At 41.0% G+C, this 20,968-nt stretch overlaps 1 protein-coding gene across 1 annotated transcript in view; it reads left to right on the plus strand.

Moving 5' to 3' along the window:
* The first annotated feature begins 13,090 nt into the window (after positions 1 to 13,090).
* The window catches only part of LOC138596207 (collagen alpha-1(XXI) chain-like), a 42,153-nt gene continuing 34,275 nt past the window's right edge, over positions 13,091 to 20,968 (plus strand). Inside the window, exons 1-11 of the mRNA XM_069667822.1 lie at positions 13,091 to 13,169; positions 13,298 to 13,434; positions 13,668 to 13,787; positions 15,268 to 15,384; positions 15,579 to 15,765; positions 16,159 to 16,324; positions 16,423 to 16,645; positions 18,975 to 19,148; positions 19,799 to 19,876; positions 20,005 to 20,016; positions 20,495 to 20,584. Of these exons, the coding sequence (XP_069523923.1) occupies positions 13,091 to 13,169; positions 13,298 to 13,434; positions 13,668 to 13,787; positions 15,268 to 15,384; positions 15,579 to 15,765; positions 16,159 to 16,324; positions 16,423 to 16,645; positions 18,975 to 19,148; positions 19,799 to 19,876; positions 20,005 to 20,016; positions 20,495 to 20,584 (1,383 nt within the window). The remainder of the gene's footprint in view (positions 13,170 to 13,297; positions 13,435 to 13,667; positions 13,788 to 15,267; positions 15,385 to 15,578; positions 15,766 to 16,158; positions 16,325 to 16,422; positions 16,646 to 18,974; positions 19,149 to 19,798; positions 19,877 to 20,004; positions 20,017 to 20,494; positions 20,585 to 20,968) is intronic.

Below are 20,968 nucleotides of genomic sequence, written 5' to 3' on the forward strand. Positions count from 1 at the left end.
CATTATCAGTGAGGCGTAACAGAGGCATAACAGTCCCGCTTTGAAATGGCAATGTAAAAGGAAAACTTGCTGCAGTGTTTGAGCAGTCTGGATCTAACTAGTTAAACATAACTACTTCCTCTTTCCTGACTGCATTTCCTGCAGCCCCCCAAGAATCATGAGGTCAGTTATGAGGAGATTAATAAAAAAGACAACCAGGGTGCTGATTAAATTCCACTAACTAAGGGAACTAGCCTGTTCCCACATACTGAATCATGCATGGCAGTGTTGTGCATCGCCAGACAATGCTGTATGCTCTGGACAAGTCTTTAAAGACACTACCCTTGGCCACCACTGACATTCCTGACATACAGTATGATATTGGTAAATGTTAGGCTGTACAGCAGTGATTTAGGACATGGTAAGTGTTGTGTGTCTGCAGCCCAGAAGTTCCTCCCTTTCCTGTTTTCTTAAAATAGAAATCTACAGTAGAAGAGTGAATCTATTTCTGATAAACTCAACACTGACCATTTATCCAAAATGAACTTTGACATTCCCCCTATAGGCCTCCTGTGCACAAAGAAAGATTTGCAGCTGACCAGTCCTCTGTCTTTTTATGCACCGTCCAGCCTGGTGCGGTCTGGTTGGACAGGAAGTGAAGGGAAATTGTTGGACTTCTTTCAGTGCTATGTTTTTGCTGTTTTTATTTCTTTAGACTCTGAGCCCAGAACGGCCCTGGCAGTGGCAAAGGCTTAAACGAGCACTGAGGGAACAGCAACCCTTATCATGAGGGTCAAATACTGCACTGTGCTGCTCCAACAGGGGGCAATGGCAGTTCAGGGTTCAGAGCCAAAAGCTGCACGTGTTGGCATCTCTCTCAGTCTGCTCTGTGTCAAAAAATACCAGATAAACGTTACACTTCTTTTAAAGCTTCTTTGCCTGGGCTATTTGCCTCTTCCCAGAAACTAACTGTTCCCATTCACAGAGTTACTCACACTAGGAGGAGCCTCTAACCCTATGGAGATGTTGCATGCTCAGTCAGTAATGGGCAGCTTGACAGTAGCTCATGATAGTGGTGGATTGTAATGATTGAATAAGTACATTTACCTTAGTGCTTAATGCATTAGAGTTATGCTAGTTTGTACCATTAATTTGTGTAACAACCCACCCTGAGGCAGCCCTGTGGGACTAACAACTATTCACAATCCGACCCACAGTTCACAGTTCACTTAGCTTCTTGCTGCACTACAGTATTTTGAAAGAAAGCCTATAGTTTCTAGTTACACTAATTTAGATTGTACATATAAATATATGATGAGCTCATACATTATGATGATGTAATTCAGCATGATTCAGTAATCATATATGCAATTAAATAAAAAAAAAAACTTTAGTTGAAAAACCTTTTGAAATATTTTTGCAATAAAATGTGAAAAAAAAAAAGAGTAATGTTAAAAAACAATACAATAGCATAAACTGAAGATCCAGATTGGGCAACTATCAGCAGGAACCATAGAACAGCTTCCATCATATAGAGATTTGTCATTTAAATACAAATTAAATGAATGCAGTGTAATTATACTTGCAAACACACAAATGTCCATCCATCCATTCATTATCTATACCGCTTTTCCTGTTCAGGGTTGCAGGGTGGGGTCGGAGCCTATCCCAGCTGTCATTGGGGGCGAGAGGGCGTGTACTCCCTTGACTGATCATCAGTCAATCACAGGGCTGACACAAAGAGACAGACAACAATTCGCACTCACACCTACCTATTAACCTTACGAGCATGTCTTTGGACGCCCAAGTACTGGTAGGGAACCCATGCATGCACGGGGAGAACATGCAAACTCCACACAGAAAGGCCTCCTAAGTCTGAATCAGAGTTAGAACCAGGGACCTTCTATACCCTGGTACCACCGTGCAGCCCAAACATATAAATGTACGAAATGAAATATATATTACGTTTGAGTAATTATTGAATTGTTACTTACATAGAGCATCACAGAAGTTCAACATGTGCTACTATTTGGTCTGTTGCCACAGGGCGTCTGTAACCTGTAATTTCATTGAACTAATGCACAGCTGCAGTAAAAACATGCTGGCTGTTAAACCACATCCCTGCTCCAGTTTATCGTACGGCTAGTGATCCCAGTTTCAACTTTTTACACACGACCCCCTCATATGATAATAAACAATAAGTTCATAAAGCCAAGATGTCCTTCTGCTGTCCCTTTATAAACAAAGTGACTAAAAATCTTTTGAAAACTGTGCATCTTTTAGTCTTTCTTAATATTATACGAAGATAGTAGTTGTAGCAGTCTTTTAGTGTGATCAAAAATGAAAATCATACGCTTACACATACAAACATTAATGCACCTTCCTACTGTGGAGTGTGTGTGTGTGTGCGCGTGTGTGTACATCCACAATGGTCTCTGTAGTGTCCCAGTCTGTGGTGAAGCTAGCCACGATTTGTAAAGGCTGCCCTGACACGCCCACCACTCCCTCTGCCAACCAGAGGGAGGACTGTCACGACCAAGTCAGGGCTTCACTCTCTTCACTTTTTCCTCAGAGTGGCATTCATCACTGTCTCCTGCAGCCAAAAGGGAAAGGTAAGGCCCTGTCATCACTTCTTTATTGCCTGTGCTGTCTTAGATGTCTTTGTATGGAGGGTAAATCTGCCTAAGTAGAGTACCAGCTATCTGATTAGATAGAGATCATTCTTTGGGATGTACTGTAATCAAAATCTACATGATGTTTGTCTTACAGAGACACTGCACAAGTATAAGTCAGAGATCTCAGCTTTCACTGGTTGTTGTTTGATTTAATCTGCAGTTGTAATGAGAGTATACGTGCATGTAGGTCCACTGTCTTTTAGTATTCTTTTCCAAACTTGATGTTACCATGGCATGAGTTTGGTTTGGCCACAAGTGACCAGCCATCAGGACAATGAGAAGACAAGCTAAATATACAGTATAACTGCATACATGCACCTCTGTGATTATAGGTCAGTGAGGTCTCCTCTGCCTTAGTGCAAGGCACAAGTCTCTTTTTGTCTCTGTATGTTTGTTGGCATTTCAAACTTGCTAAGTCTGTAACCTGAAATAACTTGGTTGTCAAACCTAATTACTGTACATACAAGTACTGAATGAAGTGGAAATGACGGTGAAGGTGTGTGCGATGGTGTTCAGGGATGAGGCAGAAGTTTTTGGCTTGGCACACATGGTTTCATCATATAAGATCATTTCAATGCTAAATGTTAGGAAAGTATAGTCCTCTAATCATCCATCATCATATGGTTTTACATGACGGCTAAAATACTTTGGTCACTGTAGTTATTTTTGCTTTGAATGGGGGTTATTCATTGAACAACTTAAAGATTATGTATAGATTTTGAATAAAGACATGAGTATACCTTCCTTCTAAAGAAGAAAAGTTCAACTTGGAAGCTATGAAACAGAGGTCAAACTTTCTTCTTTTTGTTTGAGCAGTACAGTCGCTTGTGTTGGCTAAGTCTGACCAATGAAAGCCCACATGTGATACACCTTAGTGCTGTGTTTATTAATCTGTAAAGTGCTCCGAAATTCACCATGATTTGAGATCACAGAAATACCTTTGTAAAAGCACACTACTGCTGCAATAAATAAAAAATAAGTTCATTCAAAAATATGCCTATATTCACCATCTGTGCAGCAGCTCATTACAACCCAGATGAAAGTTTATGTAGTCATTATTATGAAATGAAAAAGTGAACATCAGGCACGTTTTGTCACAGGGATGATGGACCCATGACTCCAGAGTATGAGGCCCATGTCAGCCTAAAAGTCAACCTTGGCTTATATATTGGCTATAATTGGCTATAATTTCCGTACAAAATGTCACTTATGCTCCTAAGGTCCTGCAAGTTCATAATGACATATGTGTACCATGACCCTTATGTATGTATGAAATTTAATAAGCGTATTTCGAAGCTAAACTTAGCATTAGATTTAGCTACAAATTACCATGACCTTGATGACTGAGATCCTTCATAGACATCAGTAGCGTACCTATTTCAAGCAAATCCACAATCTTTTTTCTAAACCTAACCAGGTCGTTTTGGTGCCTACACCTAAACAAAATGCCACAGTTTCACAACCCTTGTGTTTGTCAGGCTCTTGTACTTGTAATTATTGCCACTGGTAGAGTGCGAGGATCTTTTGACTGATGTGGTTGCAGGAGGTGGAAAATATGTTGGATTTTTCTCCAAAGACCCGTGCAGACATGCTACCTGATTGAATCTCAGAGTCATACTAAGTGTGAAGTCACCAATGTGGCTATGATTTTGCCTGTTTCAAAACCATGTACAAAAAGTCATGTAGTACTTCACGGGTCATGTTTCTGTCCAAATTTTTGACAGAATTTCCTTTAAATGGTCTGAAGAACAATTGAGCATTCACTGCTGTTACTACTGTCAAATATTAACCAGTGGAATTCAGGTAAAAACCTGATGGAAAAACAGCATTTATATTAATGAAATGTATTAATTAGGGTTACAGTCTTCTGATACCTCGCACAGATCTGATGCTTTCATCTCATCAGTGTTGAGTAACTTTTTACATGATTCATCTGCACCATGAATAATTCAGTATTATATATAGTATAAAGTAGGTAGTATAAAAGGCTTGGACATTTCCGTGAGATGTGCCAATGGATCGCGCACTCGGGCATAGGACGTGACGTCACCTTGTTAACAGGTTTACGTGAGAGAGAAACATGTAACATTGCAACAGTGTGAGAGTGCATGTCCAGCGAGAGTGAGAGACAGCGCCCATGTTCACTGTGCTCTGCAGTTAGTTAAAGTTGTTACCTGCATAATTACCTCCCTCCCTGTCCTTCCTCAGTCTGTGCAGTGTTATTCCGGTTGCTGAGTTGATGACATAAAACACTGGTGACAACTAGGAATACAGACTGCTGGCAGCAAAGGCAGTATAAGATACCTACGTCTCCTCATCTCATCAATATGTCCTGACCAATACACCATCCAGTTTATGGTCTAAACCCATGACGAACTAGCCCTACCTTATCACCTCACAAACACATTATATATATGATATACTCATCTTCCATAGAAAAGTTGAGCTCGTTTAATTTCAATGTGTACAGTAATATACATCGATCGGCCAAAACATTATGACCACTGACAGGTGAAGTGAATAACATCTTGCTACATTGGCACCACCACAGTGGGTGGGATATGTTGGGCAGAAAGTGAATCTTTTGTCTTTGAAGTTGATGTGTTTGAAGCAGGAAAAATGGGCAAGTGTAAGGATGTGTTTGACAAGAGCCAAATTGTGATGGCTCAGTGCATCTCCAAACTGCAGCTCTTGTGGGGTGTTACTGGTCTTCAGTGGGCAGTACCTACCAAAAGTGGTTCAAGGGAGGAAGACCGGTGAACCAGCGACAGGGTCATGGGCAACAGGCTCATTGATCCGCGAAGGCTGTGACCCCTGTCCACCGCTGAAAGCACCGACAATGGGCACGTGAGCATCAGAACTGGACCATGGAGCGATGGAAGAAGGTGGCCTGGTCTGTTAAATTACTTTTTTTTTTTACATCATGTGGATGAAGACATGGCACTAGGATGCACTATGGGGAGAAGGCAGGCTGGGGGATGCTTTGGGCAATGTTCTGCTGGGAAACCTTGCCAATCATCCTGCAATTCATGTGAATGTTACTTTGACACGTATCACCTACCTAAACATTGTTGCAGACCAAGTACACCCCTTCATGGAAACAATCATCCCTAATGGCAGTGGCCTCTTTCAGCAGGATAATGCGCCCTGCCACACTGCAAACATGGTTCAGGAATGGTTTGAAGAACACAACAACACGTTCAAGGTGTTGACTTGGCCTCCAAATTCTTCAGATCTTAATCCAATTGAGCATCTGTGGGATGTGCTGGACAAACAAGTCTGATCCATGGAGACCCCACCTTACAGCTAAAAAGATATGCTGCTAATGTCTTGGTGACAGATACCTCAGCACACCTTCCGAGGTCTAGTGGAGCCCATGCCTCAACGAGTCAGGGCTGTTTTACACATTACACAGGTGGTCATAATGTTATGGCTGATCAGTGTATATATTCCTAGATGCCTAAAATTTGAACACAGTTAACCTTGCATCTGCATTTATCATCATTTTATAATGACCTGAGCATCTTTTGAAAATCTACATTTCACACTTATGACAACAAACATCATGTCATGGATTTATTACATCCAAGTTTCATTCTTTGGAAATGTAATACTGATCCATGATGAAGTTAATTTATTTATTTTCACTCCATGACAAAAATATATTCTACCAGGTCACACGTCATAAGTTTTCGCACTGACAAAATAATATTCTCAGCCATCAGTCGGACGTGTAGTAGAGCTTAGAATGTCAGGAATCTCTGTGCTCCCTGCAGTCATCTTTGTTTCGTACACCAGTCAAAGGCGCTGAGCAATCCCAACATCTGTGCACAAGGAATGTTCTGTAATGCTGCAGCCAGCGGAGACAGTTGATGTGGTCGTTGTGCCGCACTTCTGGTTTTCCAAATGTAGAGTGAGGTTTGGAGGAATTCAGGTTCACTACCCACCTATCCGCACTTTGAGTCTGTAATGACTAACGTGCTTTAAAATGAAAGAGTGATGTATAGATGGATCCAAGGAAGTAAAAAAAAATTGATAGAGACACTTTTAGAAAGAGTGAAACATTTAAATCATTCTCCATTAGCATGCTGTCTCAATGTTTTCACTGAGCCTCAATGCCATGAGGTTTGACTCCTGGTCCTCCTTGTCTTCCCATATTCTCCTTTTTTCTGTGACTGCGAGCAACCTGTTTGCACTCTGTTTGAGCACTTACATGCTGTGCTGATTAAAAAGCATTTCTCTTGCCATGTTTAAAAACATTTCAGTGCAGCACATTCTTCTGAAACTGCATGTATTTCATTTGGTACCTGTGACTATATTGACTGAATTTTTGACCATTGGAGACAGGTATACAGGTTTCCATCCTTATTTAGAGCACAGTTCAATGGAATTTCCAAAAAAACATGTGAAAGAAAATGAAACTAATGGGCATTTCCCTCCACTAATGCACTGTGAATAGTATAAAGAGTTCAAGTCATTTTGATTTTAATTTCTCCTGAAATTTGCCATTAAAACATTGCATGTCCTTATTGTTATCAGATCTGGCATCACTATTGGCAGGACTGAACAGGTTGAATGTTCTCTGATCTGCCACAGCTGTGGTTGAGGTCTGTGGTTACACAAAACTACTTAGGAAAACATTGTGGTCATGGTGAAGAGAAACCAATGTTGACTATGAAGTGATCGGTGGCCTCCCATGTTAAAGTAATAATTTCGAAGATTTTCATGTAAATAAATGTCTGTTAAGTCACTATCTATCACCGAATGAGGTTACACAGTGGTGATTGGGCCTATGGCCCACTGATGAAAGCCTTTGCATATGCAGTATTACAGACTGGGTGTCTGGTGCGACTTTTGCGGAAAAAAATCTCAAGCGGCGCCCAGTTAGTGACGCGTTCTCCATCACCCAACAGTGATTGGTCTGCCAGAGAGGGTGGGCGGAGCTAAGCGCCTGCTTTTCCAGTCTCTGCAAGTGTTGCGAGTAAACAGTAATCTACTATGGCTGAACAAACAAATAATAGATTGATAACTACAGATACAACTTCAAAAATAAGTGAAAATCCAAAGAAAAAGAAACAAACTCGACGCTCAGATGAAGGCAAACAGTCTGAAAAGGAAAGCGACCGTCAGCCAGGAAAATAAAGAGTTACAACCGGAGCCAACCGTGGACGTCACACATGCAACACTGTCTGGGTATCTGGGAAGTGTGCTCCTGCAATTACTGTTTATCGCCACAGGTGCCACCAAAGAGAACAAAAACTGAAATCTTTGAGATTACAACTTTAAGTCCAATTTAATTTTGGATAAGTTGTCTTTTTATATGTGATGACATGTGCTGAATGTATATGATTCCAGTTGTCTTTTTCACATGTGTTACTTATAATAATGATGCTTCTGTCCACTAAGGTTTACCAGTAAACCAGTGAGCCAGCATACTGACAGCACCAGAATAGTGGCATCCATAATTGCGTACACTGCCTCATGTGATGAAGGTCACATGAGGTGGAGAGAATGACAATAAATTCTACCATAACCCTTGCAGTAAAAAAAATGCAGCCATAAAACAAGGTTACAACAAAGTTACACCCATTACAATGTAAAGACTGTCCACGCCAAAAATACAGCCTTAAAGGTCTTACGAGCCATATCTAAGACTAGGCAAGACGGCAGCCTTAAGTGGCCCCTTACAGAAAAAGTGGAGGTCAGTTTTTGTTTCTTGTGTTATTGTAAGAGCCATAAAGTCCGTGCAGGGTGGTGGTCGGATGAGATGTGTTAAACACAGGGCCGTCACCAAGTTTGAGTCCCTAACAAAACATATTTATGTATATAATACAACTTGTGACATACACCTGTTTGGTTGCAATCTCCGGGAAACATACAAGGCACCTGTAGCCTTTGGCCAGGAGAAGATGTCATCAGGTGGTACCCAACCATCAGTGGGTGTTTCGACCCTTAACCACAACACTCTCTGGTTGCAGGGCCAGCAGTGGTGGCCAAATCACAGCCCAATTGCTCCTGGCTTCCAGCTTCCCTCCTCCCGCCTACTCCATATCCAGCAGGAGGCTTGTTCTGCCTCCTCCCCCATCCTGTGAGCCTGCTTGTTTCTTGCTTCTTTCATCCAAGCCCAGAGCTGACAACAATCATCAGGTTGATTTGGCTGGGAAACCTCGGCAACCAGTCTCCACAGGGAACATCCATGCATGCCATCCCTTGACCTTGCAGTCCTGATACTTCAAGGTCTTTCTCTCATGGGCCTCTTCGCATCCCGCCTCCTATGGCACTGTCAGTCTGACAAGAATCATTTTCTTGTGTTCGGTAGACCACAATACAATGTGCAGGCGAAGGTTGTGTGCACCACCTCTGGGAACAGCAGCCTCCTCCCCACGTCGACCATCATCTCCTAAGACTTGGCAGTTTGAGATTGGGCTTTGGTCTGTTGGTTGAGAATGGCCTGACTTCCTATTTAATGAAGGTGATGGGGTTCTTCAGTCAGACATTTTTACATTAAAGTGCCTGCATGCCCAACCAGGTGTTTTCACATATTCCTGCAGATTTGATCTCTGCTCAAGTTGAAGATGGGCAGAGCTACAGTGAATTTATGCAGGGTCCCCAAACTACATGGCCCAAATACAATTTTAAAGGTGTAACTCTTCCACCCCAAAGCAGAATCTGTACTCACCCACATTGTCCTCAGTAAATCGGGCATGAGAAGTGAAAACACCAATGTGGCTGAAGACAGGGCCCTTATAAAGGAAAAGAGAGACAAAGTGTAAGAACAGGGAAGTTGATAAACTCAAAATTACTTTTACAGTATTCGAAGAAAGCAGAAGCAAATAAATGCAAGCTCCTGTGAACTATGATTGGCATGTGTTCATTCAAAAGACAATCTGTGAGATGCACTGATAAGTTGACAGTGAGATCGAGCATCAGTTTACATAAGACACTAGACCAGACTTGTTGGGATCCTTCTAGTGAAATTTCTTGTCATGCGTCACGCTCATAGACTGTATAAAAAGATGGATAACATGCCAGCTCCCTTAAAGTGAAGCCAAGACATTTTGAGCGCCCCTTGCTGACTGGCTGCAGTATAGGCCATAAAGCCCGTCTCCATGTTAACAGATGGGACATGAGTCAAACTATAAAATCAAAAAACACGTCAAATAATTTTTTCTCAAACATGGTTTCTGTCATTATAGTAAGTTCTTATTATGCTGATGTATGTCCAAGTGTTTATTTGTCTGACAAGTTTATTTTTAATTAACTATTTGTTGCTGTAAATGGATGATTGACAGCTCTGTTGACAAATCCGGCTCCTGCTGCCGATCTGTTCCGGATCAGCAGAGTAGACGAGGAACGCCGAGAGGAGACGTAATTAATGAATCACTACAGTCATTGAAGTTTCCGTAGAACGTCTGCTTCAGACCAACACAAAGAAGCTGTTCTGCTGTTAAACACGCCAGCGTGCAGGATCTTTGCTGCTTTTTTGGGAAATTTAAGTGTTTGTTTTGGCCATCACAAGATGGCAGCGCCTATCACAGGGGCTATTTTGGCATTAATTTTGTATAATGAGAGCAGATGGAGAGGCGTCTATATATACAGTCATTGGTCACGCTCCATGTTGCTGTCACTTGTGTAATGTATGCTAATGTAATGTAAACCTCAAGATATAAGAGAAAGTTGTGCAATAATAAAGACGTATGGGGTATAAGGTGGCCTTAGGGCCCGATCAGACAGAACGCGTTTTGCAGGCTGTAAAACGTGAGGCGTGCCGCACTGCCTTTTTTTGTTGAAGCCTATGGTTAAAAAAAGAGCAGCTCGCTGCGCCTTTTTTTCTACTGTTGTTAAGACTACCACCAAATCATAGCTGTCATTAACCTTACTTTTAAACTGACAGAAGGCCCGCCTTTCCTTTCATCCGATTGGACCATGAGAAAAAAACAGCCATGATGTCGGGCACTTTTCTGCGCTCGGAGCGTTTCCTCAAAAACGCGAGGCACACAGAGCAGAAAAATGCGAGGCGCTCTGCAACGCAAAAGCAGCGCACAAAAGCGTCCCTCTCATTGAAAACAATGAAAAAAAAAGTTGCGTATAAAGCTGCTAAAACGTGTTCTGTCTGATCGGGTCCTTAGTTGGTTAAATGGCCCTCATTTTTCAAGCTGTAAGATAAAACTACTAAAGAGGGTCCCTCCTGGATGTCTATTGCAGTAAAAAGCCCACTTCCCCCACATGAAACCCAGACGAGGCCCATACAGTCAACATGTGTGACCCATGTTCTTGACCACATACACATTTAGCCTTGCAGGGCTTACAGTTCGCCCACTTCAAGCCAATGGCCCACTTGTTACCCATGTGTAGTTTATATGAGATACACATGTGCACACTGATCGGGTACTAAAACACTGTGATGCCTTTTAATCAGTTACCTATTTAATGTTACATTATTTAATGGTACATTAATTCATCATATGCAATATAAACTATCAACTGTACAGTAATGTTTTTTGTTAAAGCATTCCTTTATACTGAACAGATTACGTTTTGCCATTTTATTTGTTCCAGTCATTTTGTAACGTTGCACATTACGATTTAATCATATACTTTTAATTTATTGTTTCTGGGGAACAAATACATGAAAGTGCGTAACTTGGTGTAAGATGGTTCTTAATTAACAAGTCAAACAAAAGAGAGCTGGGAGGAGACTTTGTGAAAGAAAAGATGTGGTAGCTGTACTCTCTGTGGCCAACTGATCCTCCCCTGTCTTTAAGCCTCTGCCAGCACACTGCAGCCTGCTCCTCCATGTTTATATTTCATTTTCCCATCCCGGCATAGTGCTCACGTTGTTATTTTCTCCGACCCAGCCTTGTGGTCTGTATAACCATGTTTGCGCTTCAAACTGAACACAGGGAGCGCTCCGCAGGAACACACCAGCAGACTGATGTCGCATGGCACAACATGAAAACTCATAAAGCATTTTACAGGAAAGAGGAGGAGGAATGGGGAACAGTGGAGAGGAAAAGAGAAATGTGGTGATTTCACAAGGCAGTCAAACGTCATCTTATATTGTATATTTCCCATCTCAACATAATAACACAGTCTATTTATCAGGCTTTTTATGGACTCTTGCAAAGAGTCCCTCTGCTTTCTGAAAACACATATAATTGGTACTGAATATATAATGATGTTTGCGCCTTGCTGTATTCATTTGTGATATGGAATACAAAGTCTAAGCACTTCAGACATTTTAACATGTGGCAACAGTGCATACTCACTGTGTGAATGTCTGAAGCAGCATACATTTAATGTTTCCCCTACATTTAGAAAGGTTCAGCATCTGCACCAAATTTTATGAATTTAATTTAGACCCCCTATGACAAACAGTAAGGCTGGAAGTTCCCATGTGCAAGGTATCTTAGGTCGCTTTCCTCAGGTCAGGTAATGTTTAAGAAATATAAGACCTCCATTCATCACAAATTCCTAAATGAAAGAGTCATAATGGGTCTTGTTTGAAGCCTTAGGTGTCCTGTTAACAGTTTAAGAGAGGTTGCACAGGGAAATGCTTCATGGACCACAGTACTGCAAGTACAAACAAGACTAATCATCCCTGTATTCAGGTCTTAATAATAGATCTGTGGTCTGAAGCCTCCCTGGCAGCCTGTTGAGTATGTAATATTACATTATTGTATGACCACAAAAATCTGGAGAGAAACAAGCTAAAGGCCCATCATTTGTTTGTAGAGCCTAAAAATAATTGTGTCTTGATAGTGACACTGTGAGTCAACAGAATAAAATGAGTGTATTCCCTGAGGAGATTTGTTCCCAATTAATTTGAAAGTTATTTTCTGTGCAATGTTGAAATTGTGGCCTGAGGAAAGGAAAATATTGTCCAATTGAGGTTTAGCCTAAGGGGACCATGATTGTACACATTTATTGCCAAACTTATATTGTGATATTTTTATTTGTGTGGAGTTTGCATGTTCTCCACGTGCATGCTAGGGTTCTCTCCAGGGTCTCAGGTTTCCTCCCACAGTCCAAAGACATGTTCGTTAGATTCATTGGTGACTCTAAATTGCCCATAGGTGTGAGTGCGAAAGGTTGTCTGTCTCCATGTGTCAGCCCTGTGATTGACTGGCGATCAGTCCAGAGTGTACCCCACCTTCCGCCCAATGACAGCTGGGATAGGCTCCAGCCCCCCCCCCGCAACCCTGAACAGGATAAGCAGTATAGATAATGGCTAGATGGATGGAAAAGGACACATTGGGAATCCTTATTCTGGTGTCATGGATAGCCACGTCATTCTAAAATATATTATACTGAACTCATGCCAAGAAAAAAATTCCGTAGGCCATAAAAATGTATTGTTATCATCAATTAAATGTTTTCTACACTATGATAGCCAGTTTGGACTGGAGAGAGGTGGACCGCTCTCCCACGGAGCCATGTTGCTGTGGTCAGTATGGAGTGCAATATTGCTCCTGACACCGCTGGAGGCTGCAGAGGAGGACGATGTCCGAGCAGGTAGGGTAATTAGGATATTTTTTACATAATTTGAATTATAAAACCATTATATACCTCTTGATTCTAAAATCTAATTGAAAATAAATGATTATATTATTTATGAAACATTTCGGTGTGTGTGTGTGTAGGCTGCAGCACATCAGTGAATGACCTGGTCTACATTGTTGATGGCTCATGGAGTGTTGGCTCTTCTGACTTTGAAACAGCCAAGCAGTGGCTCATAAACATCACCAGCCAGTTTGACATCAGTTCCTACTACACACAGGTAATAAAAACAATGTTATGCTGGAGGTGCTGAGCATGAATAGACTTATTTGATTTCACATTCAGCAGCACATTTCCATCAAACTTATAGAGTCTTTTCATGGCCAGTGTCACTGCAATCACTGATTATTTTCTCAGGTCGAATCAAGAACGCATCTCTGTTATTTACGAGCTTTATCATTGCAGAGTATGAGCAAATCTTCGCTGCACCTACATTTGATTTGTCTGCTGTAGGTGGCTGTGATCCAGTACAGCGACACCCCTCGTCTGGAGATTCCTCTGGGGAATCATCAGGGTGGAACAGAGCTCATCCAGGCCATACAGAGCATCACCTACCTGGGAGGAAACACACAGGCAGGACAACATGTTTCTACTTAACAACTTTCCCTTTATAGTGCCAATTTGTATGCAGGTATTATGGGATTATACGACGTTGCTTTCTTACATTGTAGGTTAAAAATTAATATTACAAACATATCAAAACATAAATAAGATTAAGATTCAGATTTAAGGACATTACATTGATCAAAAAGTGTTTAATTAAATGCCATATCATTAATGTTTTAAGCGCTTACCTATTATATTAGGTATTCAGTTTGCTCTTGCTAGCATAATCACTAAATGTGTATTGGATTCACTTTGTGCCATACACTGACAGGGTTTTGAGAGACAGAGGGGCAAATCAAAACGGTCAGGAATTCAAAACTGTTGAACTAGAATGGTAAGCAGTACTCTGGCTAGCAACAATGCCAAAGCCATTCTGAATCAAAGGATCATGTAGTTGCTTTTGTACTTTGTAGGCTACACAGACAGAAACATTTCCTTCTATAAAATTAACGTTAGCTTACCAAGTCTGTCCTTGCTACCCACCTAGCAGCCTAACTAGCTAGGCAGGCTGGAGCCTTATTCCTTAGCATCGAAGTAACACAGTAACAGCAGCACCAAACAGCTGTTCAGAAATACACTCACAAGTCTGTGAAGAGCAAATGACTTTCAGATTTGTTGCTTAAGCCAAGCTTACTGCTGCGAACAACTAATAATCCAAGTTAACTGGCCAGACAACTAGTTAGCCGGCTAGCTGGGCAGCAAGAGCATAATAATGTGACATGATGTTGAAGTGTCTTTTAGGGGGGGGAAAGGCTAAGTTTTAAAAAAAAATTAAGTCATGTACACCAGTCAAAAGTTTGGACACAGTGTGTCCAAACTTTTGACTGGTAGTGTAAATTTATGTTGAAAGGCTGACATTTCATATTAATCATTTTAGTTTAAACAATGTCTTATAATTCACAAATTGTGGACTCAAAAACATGTTACATACAGTTTACTCATACGATTATTTATATCCTAATCTATTTTTAGTTTATTCATATTCACCATTTATATAGGCTAATATTACACATTAAATATAGCAGTGGTTAAGGGGTGGGAAAGTAAAACAGACTTTACTCCGAAAATTGAATACGAAATGTCCTATAAAAATCTTTACTACCTCCAGTAGTCCATCCAAAAACAAGAAACCTATAAAATGGGGCAAGCTGTGGCTGGTTATGAAGAGGGAGACTACATTTAGGCAGGCCCACGGGTGCCAACATTTAATAACCACAGGTGCATCTGCAGCAGCATGACCACACAGTAACACCACAAGCACATAATTGGTAAAATAACATGCAGGCAAGTTAGTTTTGGTTTCTAACACCTGCTTTTGTTGCAGAAATGTATCCCCCTAAATTCTACTTTCAGCTAAAAGGGCCAAATACCAGTTGACACCATTTACAGCATCGTGGCTTTTTCACCTACCCAACCAGGTGATGATTGTTTTCTGGCTGTTTTGCAGACTGGCAGGGCCATCAGGTTCGCTGTGGACCACGTCTTCCCGTCCTCCCAAAGAACCAGCCTGGTCAAGCACCGCATCGCTGTGGTGGTTACTGATGGCAAATCTCAGGATGACGTGGTAAATGTCACTTTGTCTTGTTTCAAGGCCTAAATGAAGGCAAGACCTGTTTGTGTGGCCCTAAATTATGGAGAGGGATTCACTGGGCTTCAGAAACATCACTGTTTGACAATACACCATTTGTCAAAGGTCTAAATGGAAAATCGTAGCATCATGGGAGGCTCGTGTCACACTGACAGTGTATGTTTCTTTAGGTGGACATCAGTATGGAGGCACGAGCTCAGGGCATTACAATATTCACCGTTGGAGTGGGCAGTGAGATCACCACCTCGGAGCTGGTAACCATCGCCAATAAACCATCATCTACCTATGTCTTGTATGCTGAAGATTACACCACCATTGACCGCATCCGAGACTCCATGGAGCAAAAACTCTGTGAAGGTAACGAGTTTATCTATATTCGTCACTTCTTACAGGCATTTTCTCAGTTTTCCTGGCTGTAATATAGAGTTGCGTAGTGGGAGGGACCGGAAGTGTATTTTTCTGTAAAAGATAACCTTAGTATTACTTTACATTGAAACAGAAGTTTGGCACCTTTGGAGTTACAACCCCAAACTTTTAACCAAAAGCTCTATGTGTGTGCCCTTTTACTTATTTTTTCTTTGGTCAAAGTGCCCAATATTTAATATTTTGTTTAATATTCAATTGCTTTGTGTTGTCTCTAAAAATACAGATAAATACACCTAAATATGACAGTTGTCCCAAATATGAAATGAGTAAAAACTATGCATTTCAAGGTCAACTTAGCTGAATAAATTAACCTTTTCTTTCTAGAGTCTGTGTGTCCAACTCGGATCCCGGTGGCATCTCGTGATGAGAAAGGCTTTGAGCTGATGCTGGGCATGAACATTCAGCTGAAGGCCAAGAAGATCCCTGGCTCTCTGATTTCTGAGGCAGCCTATGCGCTGACTGCCTCCACGGACATTACTGAGAATACCAGGTAGACTACTATCCAAATGATTAAATTAAGTTCTTAATAAAAGTAGTTTCTGTGGACTCATTCATTTTATTTACTGTTTGAACGTATGCTCTTTCTAGGGAGATTTTCCCAGAGGGCCTCCCTCCATCCTATGTGTTCGTAGCCACCATACGTCTAAAGGGATCCTCTAGCAAGCTGACCTTTGACCTTTGGAGAGTGTTGTCTAAGGATAAACAGATCCAGGCTGCAGTGACACTAAGTGGGAAGGACAAAACGGTCACCTTCACCACCACCAGTACAAGAGAAAAGGAGCAGAGAATTATCTTTAAAGACGGCTTTGAGGTTGGTAGTTGGATTGCGTTTGATGTCAATAGATCAATTTGAGAAGAATTTCTCACTTGGTTATGAGGCTTTTGGCTGGGCTGTGATGTCCAAGTACTGAAAATGCACACTTTTTTAGCTACTGAGATCTCTCTTTAGGAAGGTAAATCCTATACAATTCAAGACAAATACTTCACCTTTGCCTCTGGACACAGCTACAAAGACTACACTTGCTTGATTATTGCATCACTCAAGATCAGGGTTTTGCCTTGGGTTCCTGCACAGATTATTTTGTGACTCAATTCATTTTAAGCTTTAAATATAGCTTGACATTACTTTAAAACTTGGGCAGGTTTAATACATCAAACCAGGACACAACTAACAACATGTATTTAAAGAGTAAACTGAATGATTTGGAGTAAAGAAATGAGAGATAGAGCTGCAACCAGTAGTCTTACACAGCTTGATATTGTACAGAGCCCAAAAGTGCTCAAAATTAAACAGAAGAAGAAAAAGTATTGAAAAATATTAGCTTGAATAAATACAGACTACATTTTCATTCATTATATCTAAATTTTCAGTCTTTATTGTAAATGATTTTTTATTTTATTTCAACAGTTTTATTTCAATTTCAAGTTTTATTTTATTTATTTCTTTGTTTCTATCAATAGAGACAAACAGATCAGAGCCTTTATGTGATTGCCTGTTGCTCATTCAGACCAAAGCAATCGCTATCATAGCTATGTTCATTCTTAACAGTTTTTCGAAATAGATTGAAATACAGTGCTGTAAAGCTAACTCAACCAAACCAATACTGACATATATGCAGTAAGCCCATCCAGTCGAGGCAGATGTCTGTTCAACATGAGTCTGGTTCTGCTCGAGGTTTCCGCCTGCTAAAAGGACGTTTTTCCTTGGCGCTGTGCCAAATGTTGCTAAATGCTACACTTTGATTTAAACAAGAATTTGCCTCTGAATCACGTTACATCTCAAATACCGACAAGATAGTATAGTGTATAGTAGTATAGTGATTCTTCTACCTGCTGCTGAGATTCAAAAATATTTAGGACCAGGTCATTAAATCCCATAGATGATCATACATTTCAGTGTGTTTAAATTAAGTAAAGTCACAAAAGCCAACAGAATATGTCAGGCTGGACTAGAGAATAAAAACTTCAGAATTGCTTCATTCTTTTGAGTTACTTTTTAACTTTTCAGTCTTTTTTAAACATGTACACAGCACTTTGGATCAATCATGTGTATAGTGTCTTGTAAAATAGGTATCCTATCATGACTCATTGCAGTGAGAATGTATTTGCCCTGCCCTCTAGTGGTCAAAAATCACTTGATGCAGCTTTAAAAAGAAAATAACCTCACTTAATGCAACTGCTTAATTATGCACCACAAATACTACCTGGCAGGTGGTAAGCACGTAATGTATGCATGAATATGAGGAAAATTACTGAATATACCAGTTAATATGAATCAATATAAAACGTGCACTGTGCCGTGCTACTGTTATTCTCCTGCCCCTGAAAGAACACATTGTGTCCCTTCCAATCTTGGCTCTCCCTTCATGTTGCGAGTGAACCTGACTGGGATGACTTACAGGGAGCCAAAGAAGCAGTTATTTAAACATCATCCCCTGTTCAGTCCAATACACAGCTGAAGCAGTGACAGTGTATGTGATGTAAGCCAGGAGGAGGCTCAAAGAAAACGTTTCCTCCCCTAAACCACATTTCCCCCAGTGGAAACAAGGTGGTGGATGAGTAGCTCTTGGAGCGCATGCCTCTTCCATGGCAGCGCGAGGTAATGGTACATCCTGTCGGACACGCCAGGTTGTTTTTTCCAAAAGGCACCCACCTCCCTCCATCTCAACAGACATCTAGACTGTAGTGTCAAACAGGGTTGTAATTTTGTTCAATTTGCGTTTGCACTTGTTTGATTTGATTTGGTTTGATGTGGCACAAGTTAGCAGCCTGTGATTTGTCATTTAGAGAGGATGGCTGTGGCTCATTGAGACAATAGCTGCTCTGTTTCTCACCCTCCCTCTGTGTGGTTTGAGCTTTGTGATGGAAAAAGGAGGCTGTTCTTGGACTTAAACTGTTGCTAGTCATTACTATTTGTGAAGCATTTAGGAAACCTACATTTTGGCTGTTCTGACAGAATTTGATTAGCAGTCGTAACACTGCCAACAGAAATAGAAGTCTGATTAAAGGGGATTTGACATGTTAATAAATGTTCTCACATCCAACTTGCTGATGGCATAACGCTTAAACACAAACATGCTAGACAAACTTTCATGAAATGCTTGTATAATTGATATAACCATATCCGTGCCGTCTCTTAGACTCTGTTTGATGGAAAGTGGCATCAACTCAAGCTCCTGGTGAGGCCAAGCCAGGTCACCAGTTTCCTTGAAGATCAACCAATACAGGAAGTAAAGTTGGAACCGGTGGAGCCCATTTACATCAATGGGGAGACGCAGGTGGCTAAGAGGCGAGGAACAGACACTACTGTGCTTGTGAGTACCAACACTGCAACTGGGGGGTCAGAGAAGCACACTTTCAAAAACAAAAAGATTCTCTGAATTTCTAATAAAACCAAGTGCAGGAGATCAACTTGTCTGGCCCATGAAGCAAAAATAATAAGAGATATATTCATTTCCTGCAGCAACAGTTTATTGTGAAATACAAAAAAGATGTCAATAAATTATAGTTAGTAATACCTACTCCTACTTATTGTTTTTGCCATTGTTTTTTCTCATTCAAATTAAAACTCCTATTTGTTGGGTCTCAGTTCACAGTCATCCATCCGTCCATTATCTATACCGCTTACCCTACTGAGGGCTGACACATAGAGACAGACAACCTTTGACGCTCACATTCACACCTACGGGCAATTTTTAGAGTCACCAATGAACCTAACGAGCTTGTCTTTGGACTGTGGGAGAAAGTACCCGGAGGGAACCCACTTATGCATGGGGAGAACATGCAAACTCCACACAGAAAGGCTCACTTCATCCAATCTGGGGACTTGAACAAGGAATCTTCTAGCTGTGAGGCGACAGCGCTAACCACTGCACCACCGTGCAGCACGGCTCACATTCAATCTTTTATTAATAACCTTAATCCCAAATTAACATTTCGTCTCTTTCCTTCTCTTTTTATCCAGGTGGAGATTCAGAAGCTGCGTCTGTACTGTGATCCTCATCAGAGTGAGAGAGAAACAGCCTGTGAGATCTACTCCGTGGTAAGGTTTCTAAAGTTGCCTGCAGGGCCACTGCAAAGGTCAATTTTCTTTATTAAAGTATGTCTGTATGTGTGAAACTTTTATAACCGTTATTTTTTCTCTTTTCCTCTGTGTCTTATTCCACACAGGATGATGAAAGGGTAAGTGCAGTTTTTTATCCTGTTAAGTACACACTTCTTAATCAGCCCCTGAGATAATACAAAGGTAATCATATCCTAAGAAATGATCTATTAGTCAGTGTAAAGCATTAACAATGTGCATTACTCATGCAAATAAGTCTTTTGTAGGGACTTTTGTTCAAACTGTAACTGAAGCTTCGTGTTTAGTCAAGTCAGATGTTATTTATAAAGCCCAAAATCACCCACAAATCACAGTTTGACTCAGGGGCCTTCAGCCTGCGTTGCCCTCTGTCTTGATGCCCCCTAGATTCCAATGATGAAAAACAAACTCTTCCAGAAAACAAATGTCACGTGTACAAAACAGACCACCAAAATCACAGTATATACAAATTATGATCACAAAATAATATTCAAATGAATTTTTTAAATTCTTTAGCCTTATGAAGAAGCTTTGAGCGTGTTTTGCATCGCAGACATCAGCTTGTTTGTGTTTCCTCAGTGCCCTCTGAATCGAACAGCCACAACGGAGGAAGAGGACTGCAACTGTGTGGTCGGACCACCGGGGCAGCGTGGCCTGCCAGGACGCATGGTAACACACACAACACAAACACACAAACATACACACAGCATCTTCCTATCAGACTCAAAGGACATTTAATCGTTTTGACAACATGGCCTTCGAGCACTAATCTACAGTATCTGTACAGCACTCCATTCCTCAACCCACTTCCTGCTTACACTTTGACATTTTATGGTAGGATAGTTATTTACGCAATGACCTGCTGTGGTATAAGCTAAATGGAAAGGGAGGCGAGACTGCAAATTGGAAACTGGAGAACTAATCTGTTTGTATTTGATGTGGAAGTGGTGCAGTATACCAAAAATATACAGTACATGCTCAGATCTCAGCTTCGGCCCTCTACTAATGACCTCTAAGGACTTCTAGTTGTGCTGACTCACTTCTAATGCGTCA

Source organism: Semicossyphus pulcher, unplaced genomic scaffold (assembly GCF_022749685.1).
Source record: "Semicossyphus pulcher isolate SPU_LCO1_2020_fin unplaced genomic scaffold, fSemPul1.0.p SCAF_18, whole genome shotgun sequence".
Lineage (NCBI taxonomy): Eukaryota > Metazoa > Chordata > Actinopteri > Labriformes > Labridae > Semicossyphus > Semicossyphus pulcher.